The sequence below is a fragment of the Loxodonta africana genome, chromosome 8 (assembly GCF_030014295.1).
Source record: "Loxodonta africana isolate mLoxAfr1 chromosome 8, mLoxAfr1.hap2, whole genome shotgun sequence".
Classification (NCBI taxonomy): domain Eukaryota; kingdom Metazoa; phylum Chordata; class Mammalia; order Proboscidea; family Elephantidae; genus Loxodonta; species Loxodonta africana.
In genome coordinates this window covers 99,750,327-99,774,266 of record NC_087349.1, presented here as the reverse complement: position 1 = coordinate 99,774,266, position 23,940 = coordinate 99,750,327, and the positions used below count along the sequence as shown (strand labels likewise).

The 23,940-nt window shown below is 38.5% G+C and overlaps 1 protein-coding gene and 1 gene segment (V, D, J or C); both read left to right on the top strand.

Annotated features, from left to right (window-relative positions):
* LOC100664160 (T-cell receptor gamma chain C region C10.5) overlaps nt 1-23,940 on the top strand; it is a 147,348-nt gene that overhangs the window by 103,344 nt on the left and 20,064 nt on the right. The window lies entirely within an intron of this gene.
* LOC135232260 (T-cell receptor gamma chain V region V108B-like) lies at nt 7,161-9,375 on the top strand. The segment is given in 3 exon segments: nt 7,161-7,751; nt 7,848-8,179; nt 8,307-9,375. Coding segments are annotated over 3 exon segments (507 nt in total).

Below are 23,940 nucleotides of genomic sequence, written 5' to 3'. Positions count from 1 at the left end.
AAGCAGCCATCTAAGATGCATCAATTGATCTCAACCCACCTAGATCAAAGGAGAATGAAGAACACCAAGAACACAAGGCAATTACGAGCCCAAGAGACAGAAAGGGCCACATGAACCAGAGACTACATCATCCTGAGACCAGAAGAACTAGATGGTGCCTGGCTACAACTGATGACTGCCCTGACAGGGAACACAACAGAGAACCCCTGAGGGAGCAGGAGAGCAGTGGGATGCAGACCCCAAATTCTCATAAAAAGATCAGACTTAATGGTCTGACTGAGACTGGAAGGATCCCGGTGGTCATGGCCCCCAGACCTTCTGTTGGCCCCGGACAGGGACCATTCCTGAAGCCAACTCTTCAGGCATGGATTGGAGTGGATTATGGGTTGGAGAGGGATGCTGGTGAGGAGTGAGCTTCTTGGGTCAGGTGGACACTTGAGACTATGTTGGTATCTCCTGCCTGGAGGGGAGACGAGAGGGTGGAGGGGGTTAGAAGCTGGCGAAATGGACACGAAAAGAGAGAGAGGAGGGAGAAAGCGGGCTGTGTCATTAGGGGGAGAGTAATTGGGAGTGTGTAGCAAGGTGTATATGGGTTTTTGTGTGAGAGACTGACTTGATTTGTAAACTTTCACTTAAAGCACAATAAAAATTATAAAAAAAGAAAATATAGCAAGAGATACATAACTCAGGAAGTGAAGAAGCCCAGGACAAGTGTTTTCAAAGGAATATAAAAGAAAAGTGGGGAGGCGGGGCCAAGATGGCCGACTAGGTAGAAGCTACCTCGGATCCCTCTTGCAACAAAGACTTGGAAAAACAAGTGAATCGATCACGTACATGACAATCTACGAACCCTGACCATCAAACACAGATCCAAAGAGTGACAGAGACTGAGAACGAATAACCACAGGGAAGCAGCGACTCTTTTCGGAGCCTGGAGCCAGCATCCCAGTCAGGAAACCATGGCGCTGGGCTTTGGACTGGGCACAGGGTTGCTGAGCAAGGCATCCTGAGATGGTGGAAGCACGGGGTGCAGCCCTAGCCCCCAGAATTGACCTCGGGGGAAGCCCAGCCATGGCACGCAGGCAGCGCAGCAATGCGGCTGACAGGAGGAGAAGTCTCTGGGAGGCAGCAACTGGTTTTGGAGCCAGGAGTGCGGTGTCCCAGCCGGGGAACCTTGGCGCTGGGCTTTGGACTGGGAGCGGAGGAACTAACCATGGCTTCTGGGACAGCGCAAGCACGGGACACGGGCCTGACCCTCGGGAGCAATCTCTACCCAGCCAGCGCACACAGTTGACACGCCCCTCAGGAATCTCAGATAAAAGAGTCATCTCAAGCAAGATAAGTAACTTTGTCTATATTCTGGGGTGCTACTCTTTCCTATTTATCTGAACCCTCCCCTCCCCTTCTCAGGCAGCTTCATTAACATTGGAATTTCCTGAGCCAGAGAGTGAACTGCACTGTGGTTTTTCCTCCTTTTTTTTTTGGTCTTTTCCTAACCACTGTCCCGGCCTGAGAGAAGCAGCTACAAAAAACCCAGGGACCAAAAATCCTTCCCTAATTGGCCTAAAAACACAGAACCAGCTCCAGCCAAGCATATGTGATCCACACTCTTGGGCTTTCATCCGTACAGGGAACAAGGTGGCTATTATAATGCAAAGGCATTCCTGATAGGGATCTGACTGTAACTGTTTTAGCGGATTGCTGTAAGACAAGTTTCCCAGGTCTGATATCTCTGCATATTCAACAGAGCCCTCACTGACCGACAACAGGGAACTGAGGGCTGAAGCTCCCCCCAGACCACCTAGCCTCCTGCCTTAGGGGTCTAAGGAGGGTGACATCTACCAATCTGTAGAGGTAGTTGCATTGGGGGCCTAAGGTACAGCTGCAGAGCCCACCCACCAAGGTGCTTTAGAAATAGAGACACACCTACCTCACTGACACTTGGGGGAAGCCTGTCAGCATCATGCCCCCCCCCCCGGAGTGTGAACCCCTGCTGCTACTACAATCTGGTGCACACAACTATCACCACTACTTCTCTAGGTGGATAGGTGACAGTCTGCACCACACACTTGGTGACCCAAAATCAGATTCTACTCAAGAATAGTGAATGCACTCAGGCTTATGTATCTGGTAACAGCCCAAACCAGCTGGTAATAGGACGTGAGTCAAGGGCTACAACAATCAAGACAGTGCAATCTAGTAGCCCATCTACGTATATTCAAAGAAAACAAAACAAGATAAGACTCAGTGAGCAAATATACAATAAATCACTACAATATCTTAGTGATGGTTCGGAGGCAGCAGTCGATATCAAACCACATAAAGAAGCAGACCATGATTGCTTCTACAACTCCCCAAACTAAAAAATCAAAATCTTTCCCAAATGAAGATACAATCCTGGAATTGCCAGATACAGAATATAAAAAATTAATTTACAGAATGCTTCGAGACATCGGAGATGGCCTCAGAAATGAAATAAGGCAATCTTCAGAAAAGCCAAGGAATACACTGATAAAGCAGTTGAAGAACTCAAAAAGATTATTCAAGAACATAGTGGAAAAATTAATAAGTTGCAAGAATCCATAGAGAGACAGCATTCAGAAATCCAAAATATTAACAATAAAATTACAGAATTAGACAATGCAATAGGAAGTCAGAGGAGCAGACTCGAGCTATTAGAATGCAAAGTGGGAGATGTGGAGGACCAGGGAATTGACACCAATATAGCTGAAAAAAAATCAGATAAAAGAATTAAAAAAAATGAAGAAACCCTAAGAATCATGTGGGACTCTATCAAGAAGAATAACTTCCGTGTGATTGGAGTCCCAGAACAGGGAGGGATAACAGAAAACACAGAGAGAATAGTTGAAGATCTGTTGGCAGAAAACTTCCCTGACATCATGAAAGAGGAAAGGCTAGCTATCCAAGATGATCATCGAACCCCATTTAAGACTGATCAAAAAAGAAAATCACCAAGACATATTATCATCAAACTTGCCAAAACCAAAGATAAAGAGAAAATTTTAAAAGCAGCCAGGGATAAAAAAGAAGGACAGGACATCCAGTAAGAAGCTCAATAGAGACACGGGAGACCTATTTGCTACAATCAACCAACTTGACCTCATTGACTTATAGAGAACACTCCACCCAACTGCTGCAAATTATACTTTTTTTTCTAGCGCTCATGAAACATTCTGTAGAATAGACCACATGTTAGGTCATAAAACAAACCTTTGCAGAATCCAAAAACATCAAAATATTACAAAGCATCTTCTCAGACCACAAGGCCATAAAAGTGGAAATCAATAACAGAAAAATTAGGGAAAAGAAATCAAATACCTGGAAAGTGAACAACACCCTGCTGAAAAAAGACTGGGTTATAGAATACATTAAGGAGGGAATAAAGAAATTCATAGAATGCAACGAGAATGAAAACACTTCCTATCAAAACCTCTGGGACACAGCAAAAGCAGTGCTCAGAGGTCAATTTATACTGATAAATGCACACATACAAAAAGAAGAAAGAGCCAAACTCAGAGAACTGTCCCTACAACTTGAACAAATAGAAAGTGAGCAACAAAAGAATCCATCAGGCACCAGAAGAAAACAAATAATAGAAATTAGAGCTGAACTAAATGAATTAGAGAACAGAAAAACAATTGAAAGAATTAACAAAGCCAAAAGCTGGTTCTTTGAAAAAATTAACAAAGTTGATAAACCACTTGCCAGACTGACTAAAGAAATACAGGAAAGGAAACAAATAACCTGAATAAGAAATGAGATGGGCCACATCACAACAGACCCAACTGAAATTAAAAGAATCATATCAGATTATTACAAAAAATTGTACTCTAACAAATTTGAAAACCTAGAAGAAATGGATGAATTCCTAGAAAAACACTACCTACCTAAACTAACACAATCAGAAGTAAAACAATTAAATAGACCTATAAGAAAAAAAGAGATTGAAACGGTAATCAAAAAACTCCCAACAAAAAAAAAGCCCTGGCCAGGACGGCTTTACTGCAGAGTTCTACCAAACTTTCAGAAAAAAGTTAACACCACTACTACTGAAGGTATTTCAAAGCATAGAAGACGAAGGAATACTGCCTAACTCATTCTATGAAGCCACCATATCCCTGATACCAAAACCAGGAAAAGACATCACAAAAAAAGAAAATTACAGACCTATATCCCTCATGAATATAGATGCAAAAATCCTCAACAAAATTCTAGCCCATAGAATTCAACAACATATCAAAAAAATAATCCACCAAGACAAAGTGGGATTTATACCAGGTATGCATTTTTTTTTTTTTATGCAAGGCTGGTTTAATATTAGAAAAACCATAATGTAATCCACCATATAAATAAAACAAAAGACAAAAACCACATGATCTTATCAATTGATGCAGAAAAGGCATTTGACAAAGTCCAACACCTATTCATGATAAAAACTCTCAGCAAAATAGGAATTGCAGGAAAATTCCTCAGCATAATAAAGGGCATCTATCCAAAGCCAACAGCCAACATCACTGTAAGTGGAGACAGCCTGAAAGCATTTCCCTTGAGAAAGGGAACCAGACAAGGATGCCCTTTATCACCGCTCTTATTCAACATTGTGCTAGAGGTCCTAGCCAGAGCAATTAGGCTAGACAAAGAAATAAGGGCATCTGGATTGGCAAGGAGGAAGTAAAATTATCTCTATTTGCAGATGACATGATCTTATACACAGAAAACCCTAAGGAATCCTCCAGAAAACTACTGAAACTAACAGAAGAGTTTGGCAGAGTCTCAGGTTATAAGATAAACATACAAAAATCACTTGGATTCCTCTACATCAACAAAAAGAACATCGAAGAGGAAATCACCAAATCAATACCATTCACAGTAGCCCCCAAGAAGATAAAATACTTGGGAATAAATCTTATCAAAGATGTAAAAGACCTATGCAAAGAAAACTACAAAGTACTAGTGCAAGAAAGTAAAAGGGACCTACATAAGTGGAAAAACATACTTTGCTCATAGATAGGAAGACTTAACACAGTAAAAATGTCTATTCTACTAAAAGCCATCTATACATACAATGCACTTCCGATCCAAATTCCAATGTCATTTTTTTAATGTGATGGAGAAACAAATCACCAACTTCATATGGAAGGGAAAGAAGCCCCGGATAAGTAAAGCATTACTGAAAAAGAAGAAGAAAGTGGGAGGCCTCACTCTACCTGATTTTAGAACCTATTATACAGCCACAGTAGTCAAAACAGCCTGGTACTGGTACAACAACAGGCACATAGACCAATGAAACAGAATTGAGAACCCAGATATAAATCCATCCACATACGAGCAGCTGATATTTGACAAAGGCCTGGTGTCAGTTAATTGGGGAAAAGATAGTCTTTTTAACAAATAGTACTGGCATAACTGGATATCCATTTGCAAAAAAATGAAACAGGACCCATACCTCACACCATGCGCAAAAACTAACTCCAAGTGGATCAAAGACCTAAACATCAAGACTAAAACGATAAAGATCATGGAAGAAAAAATGGGGACAACGTTAGGAGCCCTAATTCAAGGCATAAACAGAATACAAAATATTACCAAAAATGACGAAGAGAAACCAGATAACTGGGAGCTCCTAAAAATCAAACACCTATTCTCATCTAAAGACTTCACCAAAAGAGTAAAAAGACCACCTACAGATTGGGAAAGAATTTTCAGTTATGTCATCTCCGACCAGCACCTGATCTCTAAAATCTATATGATTCTATTAAAACTCAACCAGAAAAAGACAAGCAACCCAATCAAGAAGTGGGCAAAGGATATGAACACACACTTCACTAAAGAAGATATTCAGGCAGCTAACAGATACATGAGAAAATGCTCTCGATCATTAGCCATTAGAGAAAGCAAATTAAAACTATGATGAGATTCCATCTCACTCCAACAAGGCTGGCATTAATCCAAAAAACACAAAATAATAAATGTTGGAGAGGCTGCGGAGAGATTGGAACTCTTATACACTGCTGGTGGGAATGTAAAATGGTACAACCACTTTGGAAATCTATCTGGCATTTTCTTAAAAAGTTAGAAATAGAACTACCATACAACCCAGAAATCCCACTCCTCGGAATATACCCTAGAGAAATAAGAGCCTTCACACAAACAGATATATGCACACCCATGTTTACTGCAGCTCTGTTTACAATAGCAAAAAGCTGGAAGCAACCAAGGTGTCCATCAACGGATGAATGGTTAAATAAACTGTGGTATATTCACACAGTAGAATACTACCCATCGATAAAGAACAGTGACGAATCTGTGAAACATTTCATAACATGGAGGAACCTGGAAGGCATTATGCTGAGTGAAATTAGTCAGAGGCAAAAGGACAAATATTGTATAAGACCACTATTATAAGATCTTGAGAAATAGTATAAACTGAGAAGAACACACACTTTTGTGGTTACGAGGTGGGGAGGGAGGGAGGGTGGGAGAGGGTTATTTACTGATTAGTTAGTAGATAAGAACTACTTTAGGTGAAGGGAAGGACAATACTCAATACACGGAAGGTCAGCTCAACTGGACTGGACCAAAAGCAAAGAAGTTTCCAGGATAAACTGAATGCTTCAAAGGTCAGCGGAGCAAAGGCGGGGGTTTGGGGTCTATGGCTTAAGGGGACACTTCTAAGTCAATTGGCAAAATAATTCTATTATGAAAACATTCTGCAATCCACTTTGAAATGTGGCCTCTGGTGTCTTAAATGCTAACAACCGGCCATCTAAGATGCAGCAATTAGTCTCAACCCACCTGGATCAAAGGAGAATGAAGAACACCAAGGTCACACGATAACTATGAGCCCAAGAGACAGAACGGGCCACATGAACCAGAGACTTACATTATCCTGAGACCAGAAGAACTAGATGGTGCCCGGCCACAACTGATGACTGCCCTGACAGGGAGCACAACAGAGAACCCCTGAGGGAGCAGGAGATCAGTGGGATGCGGACCCCAAATTCTCAAAAAAAGACCAGACTTAATGGTCTGACTGAGACTAGAAGAATCCCGGCAGTCATGGTCCCCAAACCTTCTGTTGGCCCAGGACAGGAACCATTCCCGAAGACAAGTCATCAGACATGGAAGGGACTGGACAATTGGTAGGAGAGAGATGCTGATGAAGAGTGAGCTACTTGTATCAGGTGCACACTTGAGACTGTGTTGGCATCTCCTGTCTGGAGGGGAGACAGGAGGGTAGAAAAAAAAAAAATTTTTTTTTTTTTTTTTTAGAAACTGACAAAATTGTCACGAAAGGATGGACTGGAAGGGCTGACTCATTAGGGGGAGAGTAAGTGGGAGTATGGAGTAAGGTGTATATAAGCTTATATGTGACAGACTGACAATTTGTAAACATTCACTTAAAGCTCAATAAAAATTATTAAAAAAAATAAAAGAAAAGTGGAAGGGGAACTAACATTGAATTATTATAACGTAGATGTTTTGCTGAGATCTTCCGGAATTTGTTAGTTCCTTTATAACTGAAACATGATGAAAGTAAAACTGCAACAAGTCCTACTATGAAGGACTTTCATTGGTTCTGAAGCAAAGCTTTTCCTCCCCCGGTCTCTGCAGAGTAACAGCTACTCTTCTTCCTTTGCCTCAATTCACGCTCTCTGGTAGTCTCTATTCTGACCACTCGCTATCGATGCTGTCCCTATGGATTTTCCTTGTATCTTTGGCTTGGGTTTGTAAGTTGATTTTTCTCCTTTCTTATCTTGTCATTGTGCACTGTCTCCAGGGTCAGCCTTTCCAAGTGCCTCTGATTTCTCTCCCTTACTTTGCAGATGGAAACACCGAAATGAGAATATCTCAGGATCAACTCTCCTCTACAAGAAGACCAGACAGAACAGTGCACATAAGTTGCAAACTGTCTGTAGTTCCCTTGGAGAATGCCATTGTGCACTGGTATCAACAAAAAGAAGGGGAGCCCCTGAAACGAATCCTTTATGGCTCCTCCAAGGATTACAAGCAAGACCAGCCCAATCCTCGCATGGAGACAGATGTGAAAGGGAACGGTGTCTTTTACCTGATAATAAATAAAGTCACTAAGGAAGATGAAGCCACATACTACTGTGCCTGCTGGGACCTCACAATGCCACAGAGTCAGAAGGGACCTGTATGAAAACTTTCTCTGTAATAACCTTGGACCTGCTTTAATGCTCTTAATCATATGCTGTGGGAACAGAAAGAGACCTTAGGACAAATTTAGCCTAACATTCCTTTTTTTTTTTCCCCCATTTCAGATGAGGAAGCTGGGGCCCAGAGATGACAAACGACTTGTCCAAAGCAAGTTAACCACAGAGGTAGAGCTACCCTTCTCCATTTCAGATTTCTGGTTCAGTGTCTTTTCCTGCCTCTCTTGTGGCCAACGTTGAACTTCTTTTAGCAAAATCTTATTTCTTTCTTTCTAAAGACAAATATAACAATAATGTCTTGTCTTCATAAGTAATGACTCCAGAACTCAATGAGGTCTTATATTTAGGCAAAGTATATGACCACCACATAAAGCATGTGACACTTGGAAAGTGAATAAAGGTTGGCAGAAAAGGACTCCAGCTCCATCTGCCTTCATGTTGTTTTCCCTCAGCCACTTAATCCTCTTCAGTTGTGTAGCCTTCCTTCTGTTCTGAAATCCCCAAAATTGAACTAGTTTCCCTGGCCTGCATCTCAAACACATGAATATAGGAGATAGGGGTTGGTCACTGCGTGAATGTACATGTAAACTCTGTACTACTTCCAGAAGGTATACAGAAGGACCTGTAGAACCAAGGCCCAAATTTCATCCTCTTTACTCTGAAATTTGAACCAGTTTTGACTGGATGGCTACACACTTAACTCAATGTTTGACAGCCCTTGCCTACATCCTACTTTTTAGTACGATGCAGGCCTTTTTTCTGTCCAAGGTCTTATCAGACACATCTTTCAAATAACAACAGTAGCAACAACAATACCTACATCAGTACAATATAGCTGCATTCTTTTCTTCTTGGAAGTCTAATGAGTAGTCAAATAATTGATTTCAATCCTACTCCCTCACACAAATCCCTATAGCCTGTAGTGTTTTCTCCTGAAAACGCTTACCTCAGTAAATGGCACCACTATCTAACCAGTGGCTTAAGCCAAAATCTCACTTGCAACATAAAAAACAAGGATATGTCCTGTTACTTCTTCTCCCCAAAATACACTCAGAATATGTCTTCATATTTCTACTGCTGTCACCATAATCCGTCTTTTCTAGATTGGGCTACTTGGTCTGTTTATTTCCATTCTTGCCTCTTCAAAGTTCATTGTCCACCTAACAGTCAAATTATATTTCAGTTGTATACATATATATATATATATATATATATATGATTACAAAATATATCTTTTAAGTATATACATAAAAAAATTTATATATATATGTATAAATATATATACACACGTATATAATTATAAACTCTTAAAACTTTCTAATGAGCTTCCATTGCACTAAGAATAAAACCCAAAGACTGCACAACCTATGAACCCCTATGTTAGCCCCTGCCAACTTTGCCGACCTCACCTCACTCTGCTCTCCTTATTGCTCTCTTAGGCTTCAGCCCCATGGGTTTATTTCTTCTGTTCTTCGAACATGACAAGTTTGTTCCACCTTAGGAACTTTGCAAGGTCTAGGCCTTACTCTCCAGGGGCCAGAGTGTAAAAGTCATTATTTACCTTCCATTAGGCACTAGAGAATTTAGAGAAAATCTCAAGAATAGATTTGACACATTGAAAAGCAATGGCCAAAGACCATACGAGTTGTTTAATGACATCAGGGACATCATACATGAAGAAAGCAAGAGGTCATTAAAAAGACAAGAAAGAAAGAATAGACCAAAATGGATGTTAGAAGAGACTCTGAAACTGGCTTTTGAACATCAAGTAGCTAAAGCAAAAGGAAGAAATGATGAAGTAAAAGAGCTGAATGGAAGTTTTCAAAGGGCAGCTTTAGAAGACAAAGTAGAGTATTATAATGGCATGAGCAAAGACCTGGAGATAGAAAACCAAAAGGAAAGAATGTACTCCACATTGTTCAAGCTGAAAGAACTGAAGAAAAAATTCAAACCTTGAGTTGTAATATTGAAGGATTCTACAGGGAAAATATTAAACGATGCAGGAAGTATCAAAAGAAGATGGAAGGAACACACCAAGTCATTATACTAAAAAGAATTGGTTGATGTTCAACCATTTCAGGAGGTAGCATATGATCAGGAACAGATGGTACTGAAGGAAGAAATCCAAGCTACACTGAAGGCTTTGGTGAAAAACGAGGCTCCAAAAATTGATGTAATACCATTTGAAATGTTTCAAAAAACGGATGCACCACTGGAAGTGCTCACTTGTCTGTGCCGAGAAATTTGGAAAGAACAGCTACCTGGCCAACCAACCGAAAGAGATCCATATTTTTGCCTATTCCAAGAAAAAGTGATCCAACTGAACACAGAAATTATCAAATGATATCATTAATATCACATGAAAGTAAAATTTTGCTGAAGATCATTCAAAAGCTGTCGCTGCAGCACATTGACAGGAAACTGCCAGAAATTCAAGTTGGATTCAGAAGAGGATGTGGAATGAGAAATATTGCTGATGTCAGATGGATCATGACTGAAAGCAGGGGATACCGTAAAGATGTTTACCTGTGATTTATTGATTATGCAAAAGCATTCAACTGTGTGGATCATAACAAATTATGGATAACTTTGCCATGAATGGGAATTCCAGAACACTTAATTGTTTTCATGAGGAACCTGTATATAGATCAAGAGACAGTCATTCTAACAGAATAAGGGGACACTGCATGTTTTAAAGTCAGGAAAGGTGTGTGTCAGGGTTGTATCCTTTCACCATGCCTATTCAGTCTGTATGCTGAACAAATAACCTGAGAAACTGGACTATATGAAGAACAGGGCATCAGGATTGGAGGAAGACTCATTAGCAACCTACATTATATTATGCAGATGACACAACCTTGCTTGCTGAAAGTGAAGTTGACTTGAAGCACTGACTCAATAAGTTCAAAGACCACAGCCTTCAGAATGGGTTACACCTCAACATAAAGAAAACACAAATCTTCACAAATGAACCAATAAGTTAAATCATGCTAAACTTAAAAAAGATTGAAATTGTCAAGGATTTCATTTTACTTGGATCCACAATCAACTCCCCTAGAAGCAAGAGTCAAGAAATCAAAGGATGCATAACATTGGGCAAATCTGCTGCAAAAGACCTCTTTAAAGTAGTGAAAAGGAAAGATGTCACCTTGAGGACTAAGGTGCACCTGAAACAAGCCATGAAGTTTTCAATCGCCTCATATGTATGGGAAAGCTGAACAATGAATAAGGAAGATCAAAGAAGAACTGATGCCTTTGAATTATGGTGTAGGTAAAGAATACTGAATTTATCGTGGACTGCCAAAAGGACGAACAAATCTTTCTCGAAAGAAATACTATCTGGTTGCTCCTTAGAAACAAAGATAGCGAGACTATGTCTCACATACTTTGGACATGTTATCAGGAGGGGTCAGTCCCTGGAGAAGGACATCATGCTTGGTAAAGTAGAGGGTCAGCAAAAAAGAGGAAGACCCTCAATGAGATGAATTGACACAGCGGCTTCAATAATGGGCTCAAGCACAACAACGATTGTGAGGATGATGCAGGACCTGGCAGTGTTTCGTTCTGCTGTACCTAGAGTCGCCGTGAGTTGTAACCGACCCAACAACACTTAACAGGAACAGCAACAGGCGTTATAGTTCTTCGTGTGGCAGGGCCAGCAGAGAACTGGCAGTGGAAGGAGAGCAGGTGGGGGAAGGAAGTCCAAAAATCAAACCAAGTCAGTTGCTGTTAAGTCGACTCTGGTTCATGGTGACCCCACGTATTTCAGAATAGAACTGTGTTCTGTAGGGTTTTCAATGGCTGTTGTTGAGGAAATAGATCTCCAGGCCTTTTTTGAGGTGCCTTTTTTCTGGGTGGATTCCAACCTTCAACCTTCCAGTTAGCAGTCGAGCATGTTAACCATTTGAACCACCAAGGGACTTCTGGTGAAGGGAGTAAGCCAGCAAAACTCACTGGGTCCAGAGTCTGGAAGAGGTCCCAGGTTCCAGTACAAAATCTTTGGAAATATTTTTAACTCATCTACTCTTGCTGATAAGGAGCACTCGTCGTGCACTTATTAAGCACTTGGCTGCTAATCAGGAGTTCAGCAGTTCAAACCCACCAGTTGCTCCTCAGGAGAAAGATGTGGCAGTCTGCTTTTGTAAAGATGACAGCCTTGGAAACCCGATGAGGTAGTTGAACTCCATCCTACAGAGTCGCTACAAGTTGGAATTGACTTGGTGGCAATGGGTTTGGTTTGGTTATTACACTTGCTGATCCGTTTGCAAAAGTTTCCTCTCTATGCAAAAACGTACTCTAGGTGGTGTTTGTGCAGACTATGAGAACTTGCTGAAAGACTAGAGACTTCCAAACACTGATTTAGAATGAAGGCCTTTAAATATTTTTGCTTGAGAACCTCCTATTTTTAAAAAACGTATGTACCGTCTTGTGCATTTTGCCATCAAGTCGATTCCAACTCATCATGACCCTATGTGTTATAGAATAGAACTGCTCCAAAGGAATTTTTGGCTGTAATCTTTACTGGGAATTCCAGAACACTTAATTATGCTCATGCTGAACCTGTACATAGACCAAGAGGCAGTCATTCGAACAGAAAAAGGGGGTACTGTATGGTTTATAATCAGAAAAATGTGTATCAGGGTTGTATCTTTCACCATACTTATTCAATCTTTATGCTGAGCAAATAATCCAATAAGTTGGACTATATGAAGAACTCAGCATCAGAATTGGAAGAAGACTCATTAACAATGTACAATATGAGATGACACAACCTTGCTTGCTGTGAGCAGAGGACTTGATGCATTTACTGATGAAAACCAAAGACTGCCTCCTTCAGTATGGATTACACCTCAACACAGAGAAAACAAAAGTCCTCACAACTGGACCAATAAACAACATCATGATAAATGGAGAAAAGATTGAAGTTGTCAAGGATTTCATTTTACTTGGATCCATAATCAGCGCCCATGAAAGCAGCAGTCAAGAAATCAAAGGGCATATTGCATTGGGCAATCTGCTGTAAAAGACCTCTTTAAAGTGTTAAAAAGCAAAGATAACACATTGAGAACTAAGGTGCACCTGACCCAAGCCAGGGTATTTTTCAATAGCCTTGTACACGTGTGAAACCAGGACAATGAATAAGGAAGATACAGTGTTGGAGAAGAATACTGTATATACCATGGACTGCCAGAAGAATGATCAAGTCTGTCTTGGAAGAAGTACAGTCAGAATGTTCCTTAGAAATGAGGATGGAGATATTGCAACTCAGGTAGTTTGGACGTGTTTATTAGGAAGAACTAGTCCCTGGAGAAGGGCATCATGCTTGGTAAAGTAGAGGGTCAATGAAAAACAGGAAGTCCCTCAACAAGATAGATTGACACTGTGGCTGCAACAATGAGCTCAAATATTGTGAGTTTCAATCTTTTGTGCATGTGGCTGTTATGAGTAGGAACTGACTCAATGGCACCTAACGGCTAACAACAACCTTTACTGAAACATATCACCAGGCCTTTTCTTCCACAGTGAAGCTGGGTGATTTCAATGTTCAGGTTACCAACTGAGCGCAAACCATTTACACCATGCAGGGGTCTTAAATAGGTGAAAAGGATTCAATTTTCACTTTTTTATAAACACTGATTTTTAAAATAAAACAGTTCCAGCATCCTTTCAAGCATACCAAAAAAAAAAAAAAGAAAGAAAACAAACCTATTGCTGTTGAGTCGATTTTGACTCATAGCGACCCTATAGGACAGAGCAGAATTGCCCCATAAAGTTTCCAAGGAGTGTGTGGTGGATTTGAACTGCTGACCTTTTGGTTATAGCCTATGGCTATAGCTCTTAACCACTACACCACTAGGGTTTCTTTTAAGCATATCATGGAATGTAAATTCCACAGTGATTTGATTCTTACCACATATTTTTAAAATACACAAATGAGCTCTTCCTTGATAATTGGAAATTGTTATGTATTGGTCCTTTTTTGTCTGTCAGCTTAAATTTAATTCAATTTTCATGATTTAACATATTTTTTATATTTTAATTGTTGTTTATGTATTTTATTTTCCCTTGACTAAATGTACCAACTAACAGTTCTGAGTGATTTCAAATAGTAAGAATGATAGTAAACATCCTTGTCTTATTTATTATTATTATTTATAGTTTACATAGCATAAAATTCACGTGCTGTAAGTGCACAATTCAATAATTTCTTGTACATTTATATAGCTTTGTAACCATCACCACAACCTGCTTTTAGAACATTGCCATCACTGGAAAAGTTCCCTCAAGCCCATGTGCGGTAAATCCCCACTCCCATCTCAGCCCTAGGGAACCACTAATCTGATTCTATCTCTGTAATTGCCTTTTCTGCACCATATGTAGTTTATTGTGTCTGACTACTTTCATTTATCACAGTGATTTTGAGGAACATCCATGTAGTAGTATTTTGTTCCTTTTAATTGCTGAGTGATATTCCGTTATATGGACATAACACGTTTTAACCCATTTATCAGTTGGAGAACATTTAGATTGTTTTCAGTTTTTGGTGATTATGAGTAACGTTTTATGAATATATGTTTTCATTTCTCTTGGTGTGGTATGCAGAATTCAAAGATGGTCCTGTCTTCATGATTCCCATACCTATGAAAGCTAGTAGTTCATAGATTAAGTTAGTATGTGATTTTTTTTAATCTCTTGTAGATTTCAGATAATACATTCAGTTTAAGACAGTAGTTCAGCCATTTTTCTTATCAGCGTCTCTGAAATTTACTCATGTGCCAGATTTTATTAAAAGCCTCAAAATTTCTAGAGATAAGCCAATGTGAAAAAATGTATAAATTATTATTTGTTTCATGATGGCAACCAAAATCTCAAATGAAACTAGAGATGTATCTTCATATCTCTTGATGGTTTACCACATTTTGTTGAAGTTGTTACCTATGCAAGTTATCACTGTGAAACCTGAAAAAGGCATGCAAAAATCCAAGCAATTCAGTTGAAATTGGTGCTTTATTTCACCTAAATTATTTACTACTTACACATGTATTTATTCATTCCTCACCCTGGTTGAAGTAGGATTTAAGTTGCCTCAGTTGATTTCCTCAGAAAATGGGGAGTGGATTGTGTGGGTGTGTAGACATAAAGCAGGGTTAGAAGTAAATTCACTAGCTTTTATTAGTAAGTTAAGGTATTTCCATTCTTTCATAGAAAGTACTTGTTTTGTGCCTGAATTTGTGCATCAACGATAAAAGAAAATCAACAATTCTGTGCACCTAGCATGTCCCAGGCTCTATTCTAGACACTCATTTATCTCATTTGAGACTTACAAAAAACCTGAGAAATAGGTATTATCATCCACTTATTTAAGATGAGGAAACTGAAGCTCTGAGAAGTGTGTGCCCAAGGATACATCACCAGGAGTGAACTTGGTCTTTCTGGTTCTAAAGCATTTTTTTCTTCACCCTCATCATCCTGAGATGATAATTTGATTTACCTCATGGGAATACTTTTAAAACTCTAGTCAACCTGTTAATGTTATTTGCATCGACCCTTCTGTTCATACCCATTCCCTGCTAAAACCCGCTGCCGTCGAGTGTCACTTGTCACTGCAATTATGTAGACCCCTGGTTCCTCTTATCTTCCAACACACTTGTTTCATCAGAATTGCTTCTCTGGCCACCCCACCCTCCTTTCTGCTCATGGTTTCATCTTCCTAAACCACAGGTCTCATCGTGCCATGAAACCTTCAGTAAGTCCTCATTATTCACTCTTAAAAAAAAAAAAATTCATTTGAAATTATTGTAAAAAGAAAAAATTGTCCACATTCCTAAAAATTTGGCAATGAATATTGGTGATGGCTGGGCAACATGATTGATGGAACTGGTGTAAGTAAATTGAACATGTGAAAAATGTTGAATTGGCAGATGTTGTGTTGTCTGTATTTTTATTTTACAACAATAAAAAAGTTAATGTATTCAGATAAGGTGTTTCCTACCCTCTCCCTAGTTTAAGTTCCTCTACTCAGTGCATATAATTATCCTCCTGAATATTGTTTCTAGCTCTTATCTTTATAGGATTTTTAATTTAAATTTTAATCTACAATTTAAAAATGTCAAATCATATGTTTTATTTATCTGTTTTATTATACTTACATCAATAGCATATTACGTCAGTAGCTTTGTAATAAGCGTTAAAATCTACTATGTCAAATGTCAGTTCATTATTACTTCTCAAAGTATTATTTTTCAACTATCTTCCTTATAGAATTTGAAATCAACTTGGTTAGTTTACCCCGAACCCTTGCACCATACAACCAAAAAAATGAAACGCTACACTTCTAATTAGAATTCTGGCAGAAATTGCTGTAAATATACATGTGAATTTAGAAGGGATTGGCATCTTTATGATATTGAATTTTTTCTTCCATGAATATTGTATGTCTCTCAAATTATTCAGTTTATACTTTATTCTCACAAGTAAAATCTATTTCCTTCGTATGGCTCTTAAGCATTTCTCTATATCTAATAAGATATTTTATAACTCATTACTTACTCTTGCATTTTACTCTTTAAATACGTCATGGATCTTGACATGTAGACAACCCCCAAGGATCATGATAGTTCTCCTCATGGTCTCGGAATAAGGAAAAAACAGAGGACAAAGTTTTAGAAAGTGATTGAGTGGGCATCATCTGCTTCTACAATAGATGCAGAGTATCTAACAGCTTAGTAATAGTAACTTGGATTTCCCAGTTGGAAAAAAAACCTTCTCCAAACATAATTTTTATCCAGCCCTCTCATCCCCCCCAGTTGGGTTTGAGGTTGTGAGTCACTGTGACCAGAGAGACGCCCAGGGTAACCATATTCATACCTTTATTCCTAGGGACAGAGACAGTGTGTGTTCATGAGGCTTAAGGACAACACGGGTCTAGGTGGATATGTGGATCATTAGGCCCGGTTCTCTCTCATGCCTTACAGCTGGACACCTCATCTGTATCCAGAGAACATTCAACTGATGCCTGCAATTGGATTTTCCCATGTTGTGAGTGAATGTCAGAGGATTACAGAACAACCTTTTAGAGGCTGCTTCTTTCAACATACAGGAGAACTGGATTTTTTTCCCCAAGTTTCTAGCTTCATCAAGGAATTCATTATTTTATAGGAGATAGAATTCTACAAATTTCTTCTGTTAGTCCCCCAAAAATATTCATCCCAGAACTTACTCTTCCATTTGGCATTTCCCCGGTAGAGACACATGTTGGCAAATGGTAAAAGTGCCTTTACTGAAAATGGAGACCTTTGTTCAGCTTTCTCAGTATATTTGTGTACGTGTATTTGCATTTTCAGTTACTGAAGAAATTCCACCCTTCAGAAATCTCTCCCTAAATTGCCAGCAAAGCAGTCTGGTATTTGTGAAAACAGAAGGGCCCTTCCTTTGATGTTATCTCTGAGCAGTTTCCAACATAATCGTGCACCCGGAAATTTAAAAAAAAAAAAAAAAAGTCCTAATTTTCTGAACACTGCTTTTGTAAGTTCTCTAACTCTTATCCTTTCCATCTTCTGCTGGGCGCTTTTCAATGTTCACTGCCTCAGTGGAAAACATATATGGGTCAATTTATTTGAGAAAAACTTACAAAATATCAGATATTACAAAGCCTATATTCAAAGATTTCCCAAAGAACCTAGAGGGTCAAATTGCCAATACAGAACTTTTTAACTGCTGCTCACATCATGAATTTAGGGGAAGGCTAAGATTTTTGTAGAAGCTGTAACTGGTGTGATAGCACAGTATGGATCAAGATTTTTGGAGAAGGGACAAAGCTCATAGTTACTCCTTTTGGTAAGTAACTTTTTTTCCCCCTCTATTTTTGCTCTGATCATGAAAAACTGATAGCTGGTTTTTAGAAAAGACAAGTTAGGATCAATTCTGACCTGACTGCCATGTTCTTGGCCTCAGTGTGTGAACAGTAATTTTGCAACTACTAGCTACTGGATATGGAAACACAACTGATTTGTAAATGGTTTCTTCCTTTCCTTCTCTGTAGGCAGATTGAAACTGTGCTTTTAGAATTTACAGAAAAGATAGGCTCAGGTTAGAAATTAAAATGTTTGAGGACCATGTCTGTAAGTCATGGGTGTAAGTTACTATTTTAAAATACTTTGCTTGAAGGAGATCTTTTAAGCGAGAGAAATCAAAATGGTATTTTATTATCTCTTCTCTATATTTTTGGATAAAATATGACTTTCCTTCCTCCTGATAATTTGCAAAACCTGTATTATTGGCTTTGATCTTACCCCTAACAGCAATGCATAAAAATTACCTCTTAGACTAAATGACTACAGAACACCAATACGTTCCACTTCTTATTACTCTAGCTTATTAAAGGATAGACTGAGATCAGACAAAGTTGTGCTATTGTGACTCTTGTTATGTGGCCTAGAGATGAGCCAGTTTAGTGGAATATGTAAGCTCAAAGAACCATTTCAGCTCTAAGTCCAAGAAAAGTGTCTTCGTGGTTTTACATCCTCATTACTTCATTCAATCTCTGAGTAAACATCTCTTGAAGACAGTGTCTGTGCTGAATGGTGGGAATAAAAGGGTGAAAAAGACACAGTTCCAACCTGCAAAAAGCTTCCAGTCTAGTAAATGGGTATTCTAGCTACTGTCTGGACTGGGCCTCCTGTTCTTCAGTCTGCAGCTGGTAGAGTCTTAGGAGGCCTTGGGTTCATGAGCTCTTTCCCTTTCTTAATCTATGTAGCAATTATTGCTTTTAAAATACATGCTGTGTTTGGTGGAAAAATTTGATGGAAATGGCCCAATGCCATTCCATTAAAATGAATAATAATATTAGCTAGTATTTATTGAGCACCAGACACCATACTAAAAATTTCAGTGTCTTTTCTCATTCCTCAACAACCCTATGCAAGAGATACTCTTGTCCCTATTTTACAGATGAGAAAACTGAGGTTTAGATAAGTTTGGTTAATTATTACTTGCATAAGTTCATACAACTATTTACTGTGGCAAAGTTTGGATTCCATTCTAGATTTATTTACTCCAAAGCCCATGATTTTAACCATTATGTGATATTACAAATATTAAGTCACACTTTTATATTCTTAATATTTACTCTTCTGTGCCATGACCTTTTAAATAGATTCTTTAATGGAATAATTAGTAACTAGTTACTACTCATGTGTGAATGCTTCTACTTCTAAACAAAGAACTAAAATTGCTGCCCCCAAAGAAAGATCATGAAAGTCATATTGAATATGCATTAATCACTGAAAATGTGATTCTTAGGGTATTTCTACAGAATGACAAATCATTGTGACAACACTCCACTCAGTTTTCTTTCTGTATTGGCATCACGTATGCTGGAAATGTTGAAGCTGGCTAAAGAATAGTAGCCGTACTACACCAACAAACTAAACTTCATCACTCAGGGCTGCCTCTCAGTTCATGATGGGACAGCTGAAGAAATACCAACAGAACAGGATTCTCTTATGAGAAGCACAGGATTTTTATTCAATGTTCTAGAAGCTGTAAAGGTGTTTTAAAATGAAAAAGAGCTGGCTTTCAACAAAGAATAGCTCAGTGAGAATTCATACTCTCTAAGAGCTCATCTAGGTACTCTCATCTAGGGTACTACAAAGAAGTTACTCTAGAATCACTTCAGATGTTCACCCTCCATACATATAAATCACAAAATTCCTGTAACTGATATTGAATGTGCATTTATTAAGTACTCACGTATATTATTATTTCTCTTAGAAAATTGCGCATATATTAATTAACTTTGAATGTTATTACACTCCTGGCAAAGAAATGGCTTTATAAAAGAAAAAGTCTTTAAAGGATTCGATTTAGAAGATTCAAGCAAAATGATTAATAAAAAAAAAGCCGGGGGGGGTGGTAAAATGAGCCTCTCCAACATATGAAATTCAAGACAACAAACATAACCCGAGCTTTCCAGGCTGAGTGGGGTCACTACCTACATTCTCGGTTACACTCAGATCTAATGTGATTTTGTTTGAGCTTTGTCTTTGTCAAATGTTAGCAGGGCCAATTTTTATATATTTATATAAATATTAAAATAAATATAGGAGCTATTTTAAAAGAGGCACAAAGTGAGATTTCTAGAAATGGTTTTCAGATAGTGGGCAAGTGTATGGCAAGAGAGCCAGTGTGTTTGGTCTTGGCACCAAGCTCATTACAGGTAAATTTTCTTTAAATATTGCATTAGAAATTCAAATGCATTTAAATTCTGTGTTGTAAACTGACAGAGGAGACAGGTAATGCAGGTGCTGCAGGGTAGGGTCCTGGTACTGGCTTTAGAATTCTTAGATTTAGTTCCATTTTGGTCATGAATCATGGCAGGATCACTGGAGAGGTGGGTGACTTGGTCCAGTTTCTAAAGAGGCAGTGTACACTGACCTAGCCCACAGGGCATTAACAACGAATTTAACAAGGGACTTAGAACAGCCACGGATCCCAAAAGGATGGAGATGTTATGTCCCTTTGATATTTCTGAGATGAAAGTTTTATAAACACATTTTTATTTGATTCCAAGAATAACCAATAAATAATGGGAGTGTGTGGGGCAGGGGAAAGTAGGGACTTTGATTCTGGAATAGGGCTCCTGGTTATATCACTTCCTGTGCAACCTTCCTTTAGCAAGGAAATTTGGATTCACTGGTTATTGCTTTATTGAAATTATAAACATAGTATTTGCTCATTATAGAAAAATTGAAAAAAATTAACATTTGGTATTGCATTTATCACTGCTAACACTTCAATACATTTCCATCTGATCTTTTTATCTACACATATTTTTGTTTGTTTTACAAAACTAGGATCATAGTAGATACACAATAACCTATCTGGCTTTTTTTTACTTCACACTACTTTCTGAACACATTTTCCAAATGTCCGTAACATAATTCAGTAACTGAGCAAATTTTGAACTACTGAGTTCTACTTGTTCTGTAAAATGAACATAATGAAGATTATCTATCTCAAGTGGATGTTGTGACAATTAAATTAAATCGAATGTGGGAATTACCAAACACAATGTCTGGCACTTGGTAGGTGATAATAATATTAATTCCTTCTCCAAAATTTAAATTACTGCCTCCATATTAGCTACCATCTGGCCTATATTTCACTTAAGAACAAACGGTCACTATTTGAAAAATTCTCTTTCTAAGACTTGTGGCTACTTGTTTCTAAAAACAATTAGAATATACTATTTATTATCTCAAATATCAGCTTCCTGAATCTAAGGTGAACCTTCACTTTCCAACAGAAATATTTGTAAGTAAAATAAGGATTTTTTCCAATTTAAATATTTAAAATTACAGGGATAAAAACAAAGGTCTACTTTTAATATTAATTTCTGAATTGGATTATACCTACAAAGTTAGAAATCACATCAAAACAAATATCAGTTGAGAAATAGTGCTTTTTTTTTCCCCCTCACATTTTATTAAAAATTTTGTTCAGGCTCCTCAATGTGTGTTTGAAACATCTCTCTTAGAGCAACTTTCTAAGTCATCTCAGGGGCTGAGTAAATGTCTTAAAGTTCCTGTATGATATTGTCACTGAATATTTTATTCTGAGAAATAATTACCCTCGCACAAAATAATAGAAAAGTTTTTTGTCATTTACCCTGTTAATATATAAATGGATAACTTAATCACAAACTACTGTGATTTTAGCCTCAATCAGTAATTATACATGTTAAATGTGTTTGCTCTTTCTCTCTCTCTTTTTTTTTTTACTGTGCTTTAGATGAAGGTTTACAGAGTAAATTAGTTTCTCATTGAACAGTTAATAACACACATTCTTTTGTGACATTGATTCCCAACTCCACAATGTGTCAACACTCTCCCCTTCTCGACCTTGGTTTTTCCATTTCCATTTGCGCAGCTTCCGGGTTCCCTTCTGCCTTCTCATCCTTGCCCCTGGGCTGGTCTTTGCTCTATCTTTTATCAGTGCTATCACCAAAATTAGCATTAATTGAGTTCATTTCAGGCTGCTGTCTTGTCTGAACAGTGAGTTTTGATCAAAGCAGAATATTAGAAGAGCATCTCCTAATATCAGAGGTTGCACAAGGACTGAAACATAAGGCAACCCTTTCCCTCTTCCCATTTTGGGAAAGAAAACCTCACCTTATAACCTGGCACATTCAGTTTGCTGGAATTCTGCATGTCTTGCGTCTATATAACAGCTAACAATTACAACCACACTCTCCCATCCCTCGTGTCATATTTGAGTTAGACCTTACTAACAGTCAAATCCTGGGCAGAAAGACAAACAAGCAAGAGTGTATAAACTCTGTAAGTAATAACCTGCCTATTTCCAAAATCTACTTGAGAAGACCTAAAGTAAAATACTCAAGTGCAGAAAGACCATTAAATGAAGACAGAAGATCAGAAGCATTACATTAAAGAAAGGAGATGGGAAAAGGCCCGAGATTACTTAGCAAGAAGCACAGGGCAAAACTGTATGCTTGAAGACAGGAGAGAAACATAGTGGAATACTCATGTTTTATTAACTGATAAAATGAAGCATGCCAATTTTTCAAATGTATTTTTCCCACTGTAAAATTAGAGAACTCTTCAATACAGGAGTCCTTTATGAAGAAAGCGAAGTAAGAGTGGACATTGCCCTCATATTCACCTTTCTACAAATCCCTTTGAAATAACTACAGCAAAAATGCTATAACATTTAGTGTAATTTACAGGTGTTGACCTTCAGCAGATACGGTCAGGCTAGCAACATTTTAGCCATCTAACAAAATGATAGATTTATTCGAAGACCTGACTACCCTGCCATTTCTCTAGTCATTCTGCCTTGTAACCTTCACTGCCAGGACTTTCAAGCTGGGCTTTCCGCCTGAGCTAGAGAGAGGGCAGTTTGAGGCTGAAATCTCTGGTGAGAGCTTGGAGTGCAAACATGCTGTGCTGCTGACTGCAATAGGAGCATAGGTTCTGGGCAATACAAACATTCCCATGTACTGACTGCGTGTAATCGGCTTTAGCCGGTGTTCCCTTTGATTTTCTTAACACTTGAATGCTGCAGATAAGACAAGACAAATGTTGCATAGTAAAGATTGGGTGTGTGAAAGGAAACGTTCCCTGTGACAATGGTTTTGAAGATTTTGGACATTAGCAGGTGGAACGCAAACAAGGGAACGACTCGTCACACCATAAATCTAATCACAACCCCAAATGAGGCAATCTGTCAGTAAGGGCAAGGTTTGAACCCACGTAATTAGAAAGTTGTGATGGAGCAAATGCTTGGAGCACAAATCATAACAAACAAATTGCTAACCTTAATGATAATAATAATGATAACCTTCTGCATTTCTATAGGATCTTTAATCATTTTTTTATATTTTGTTTCATTTTGGTTTCACACTGGTGCTGGGCTGGTAGTGATGTTCCGTTGATTTGCACTAACATCACTGTATTCAGAAAAATAAAATTTACTATATTTGCTTCACCCCAGGACTTATTAGCAAAACAAACCAGGACAAGAGCTCTGGTCTCTTGAACCCAGACCATCATATTTCCACTAGAAATTGAAGAACTGAGAGAAGGTGAAATAGTCTAAAGTTTTTGATACAGGTTGAATCACTGTGGAGCTATGACAGAAAGCTCTTTGGTGGTGGAACAAAACTTATTGTCACAGGTAGGTCTCGGAAGAATGCAATTTTTCAAGGTAATAGAGGGGAGGC